At 35.1% G+C, this 2615-nt stretch overlaps 1 protein-coding gene across 1 annotated transcript; it reads left to right on the top strand.

Moving 5' to 3' along the window:
• The first annotated feature begins 1085 nt into the window (after positions 1–1085).
• LOC133898595 (two-component response regulator ORR12-like) lies at positions 1086–2314 on the top strand. The gene is made up of 5 exons (XM_062339294.1): positions 1086–1233; positions 1690–1736; positions 1858–1935; positions 2074–2144; positions 2233–2314. Exons 1-5 carry the CDS (start codon positions 1086–1088, stop codon positions 2312–2314), a joined length of 426 nt encoding a protein of 141 aa, XP_062195278.1.
• Positions 2315–2615: the final 301 nt, after the last annotated feature.

The following is a 2615-nucleotide window of genomic DNA, read 5'->3' as shown; positions in this document are numbered from 1 at the left end:
GAGGCAACTGGAGGAAGAAGGAAGGTTTGACATGTGGGCTCAGGGCGTTAGTGAGCATGAGAGAGAGAGAGAGAGAGAGAGAGAGAGAGAGAGAAGGGAGTGACACGGAGATGGGCTAGGACGGCTTTAGCCCCGGGAAGGAGAGCGAGGGCACACAGGTAGAGAAATAGAGAGCGGGTTGGGGGCGAAGCGGTCCGAAGGGGGGGAAGGGAGGGAAGGCGGGCCGAATGACGGGAACATGACGAGGGGGAAGGAAAGAGGACCAAGCTGAAGGGAGAGGGGATATGGGCTGGGACAGTGGGTTTTGGCCTGGGAAGCGGTTTTATCTTTTCTTTATTTCCTAAATTCTCTTTATATTTCCTTATTCTTTTTCTATTTTATTTTGTACTTCTTTAATTATTTCTGAATCTTTTTCTCTGCACTATTAAATGATCTATTTATTTACTTTAATTAGAAGAACACTGGTCATAGAGAGAGGAATTCATTTATTATTTAATTTCTTTGTAGAGAATTTCACATTAGTGAACTTTGGGTTGTTACACCTAGTGACGCCAAATATTTTATAACCCTTAGATTCTTATCCCAAAGGCATTCATTTGCTTCAGTAGCCATCTACTAGTATCTTGAGGCATCCCTAGTGACACAACTTCCTATTAATATGATAAAAGCTCCTATACCATGCCAGTCAAGAGCAGCACCATATTTATTTCTTGCTTGATGTGCTAGAATAATTTCATGAAAAATGAATGGTTTTATATATTATTAAAAAGAGTACAGTTCATTGTAGATATACTAAGGCCAAAAGAATAACATAACTATAAATTGATACATCTATTATAGATTCGGTTGAATCAACAAAAGAGGGAAAATCTACATATTTCACCTATTATGCATATGCCCAATTTATGCAAGATATGCACACTCGGCATTTTGCAACATATGAAAGCCATATCTTGGTTTTGTTCATTGATTCTGTATCTTTAGCGTATCACTAGTGTTGCCGGATGTTCCTATATAAAGTAGTCTATTGTTGCTTCATCCAATGCAGCATTGTAATAGGAACACCTATAGATTGAAGGTTTGTGATGTTGACCTCTAAGGATGGAAATAATTCCAAAGGAACTAGTGTGGAGAAGGTCATGGTTGATGCGTCTCCTCATGTTCTCGTAGTTGATGATTCCCTTGTTGATCGTTGTGTTGTTTCCATGGCCTTAAAATGCTATAACATACGAGGTGGGTAAATCTTTACTTTTATTGTCAAGAAAGTCTTCATGTTGTATAGTTCAACTTTTTTGCCCCTTTTTTTTATAACTATGCATTTTTTTGGCCATGCAAATGTTGATACATTACAGTGACTTAAGGTGCATAGTATAGCACTTATATTCTTATGTAATGCTATGAGTAACCTTATTTTTTGTTTTGATTCAGGTCCAACTTAAACTAGAGCATAAATAATATTTTTTTACTCTGTAAAAAATGTTATATGCTATTTCACATGAATATATATATATGTATGTATATATATATATATATATATATATATATATATATATATATATATATATATATGTGTGTGTGTGTGTGTGTGTGTGTATATATATATATATGATGCTTAGTTTCATTCACAATCCTTGTTTCCACTCTTTTCTATTGATGTTACCTAATTGATTCATTGTTTAACTTTTTCAGTGACTGCCGTCGAAGGTCCTAAGCAAGCCCTGAAGGTTTTGGATGCGGTATAAATACTTTTATATAGTTTGTCTCAATATTGTTTACTAGAAATAGCTTACTTTTTCAACTAAATGTGATTTATTTACTATGCTTCACCTATTTGTCATTTTATGACTTTGGACACAGGAACATGATGTGAAGATGATTGTGACAGATTACTGTATGCCAGCTATGACTGGCTATGATCTCCTTGTGGAAGTGAAGGTAGATCTATTTCATGGGAAAAATTTATTGTCTTCATAGTTGCAGAGTATATTGTGTTCCTATCATAAATTTACTCTAATGTCTCTAAATATTTATAAACCATGTTAATTAATAGCAGTTACATGTGTTTCTATTCAGAAATCACCCAAGCTAAGGCACCTTCCGGTGGTGATTGTATCCTCTGATAACATTCCAGAAAGGATCAAAATGTGAGTAAAACGAAGAACAAGTTCATCATTTTTTAGTTATTCATTTACTATTTAAGTACTCAAATTCTATCATGCATTTATCTTGCAGGTGCTTGGATGGAGGCGCGATGGAGTACATCCTGAAGCCTATCAAGGCTGTTGATGTACCTCGCATTTTGAGCTACATATGATTGGCGAGATGAACACAATGAAGAACATGAAATAGAACTTCCATAATAGAATAATTATCCATCGACTCATATGTTTATCTTTATTTATATTTGGCTATCTATTGTCTCCATCAATGTTATGAGTTGTATTTTGTCTGCTTGAAGTGCTACAAGACTATTGTTATGCTCATCCGAAACTATAAGTAATTTGTTTTTCCAACATATTGTACACTCTTTGAATTCGTATGATATCCTCCAATGTTGTTTTTGTGTGCACCAACAAATCCTTGACTAGTAAGGACAAATAGAGCATTTGGATTTT

Source organism: Phragmites australis, chromosome 18, assembly GCF_958298935.1.
Source record: "Phragmites australis chromosome 18, lpPhrAust1.1, whole genome shotgun sequence".
Classification (NCBI taxonomy): Eukaryota; Viridiplantae; Streptophyta; class Magnoliopsida; order Poales; family Poaceae; genus Phragmites; species Phragmites australis.
This window is presented reverse-complemented; position numbering and strand designations above follow the sequence as displayed.

What these genes read in the sequence shown, in the direction of transcription:
- LOC133898595 (XM_062339294.1), top strand. Translation starts at nt 1,086, where the DNA reads ATGTTGACCTCTAAGGATGGAAATAATTCCAAAGGAACTAGTGTGGAG. An exon ending in AAAATGCTATAACATACGAG is followed by an intron (nt 1,234 to 1,689) that starts GTGGGTAAATCT and finishes TAACTTTTTCAG; the next exon opens with TGACTGCCGTCGAAGGTCCT. An exon ending in ATCTCCTTGTGGAAGTGAAG is followed by an intron (nt 1,936 to 2,073) that starts GTAGATCTATTT and finishes GTTTCTATTCAG; the next exon opens with AAATCACCCAAGCTAAGGCA.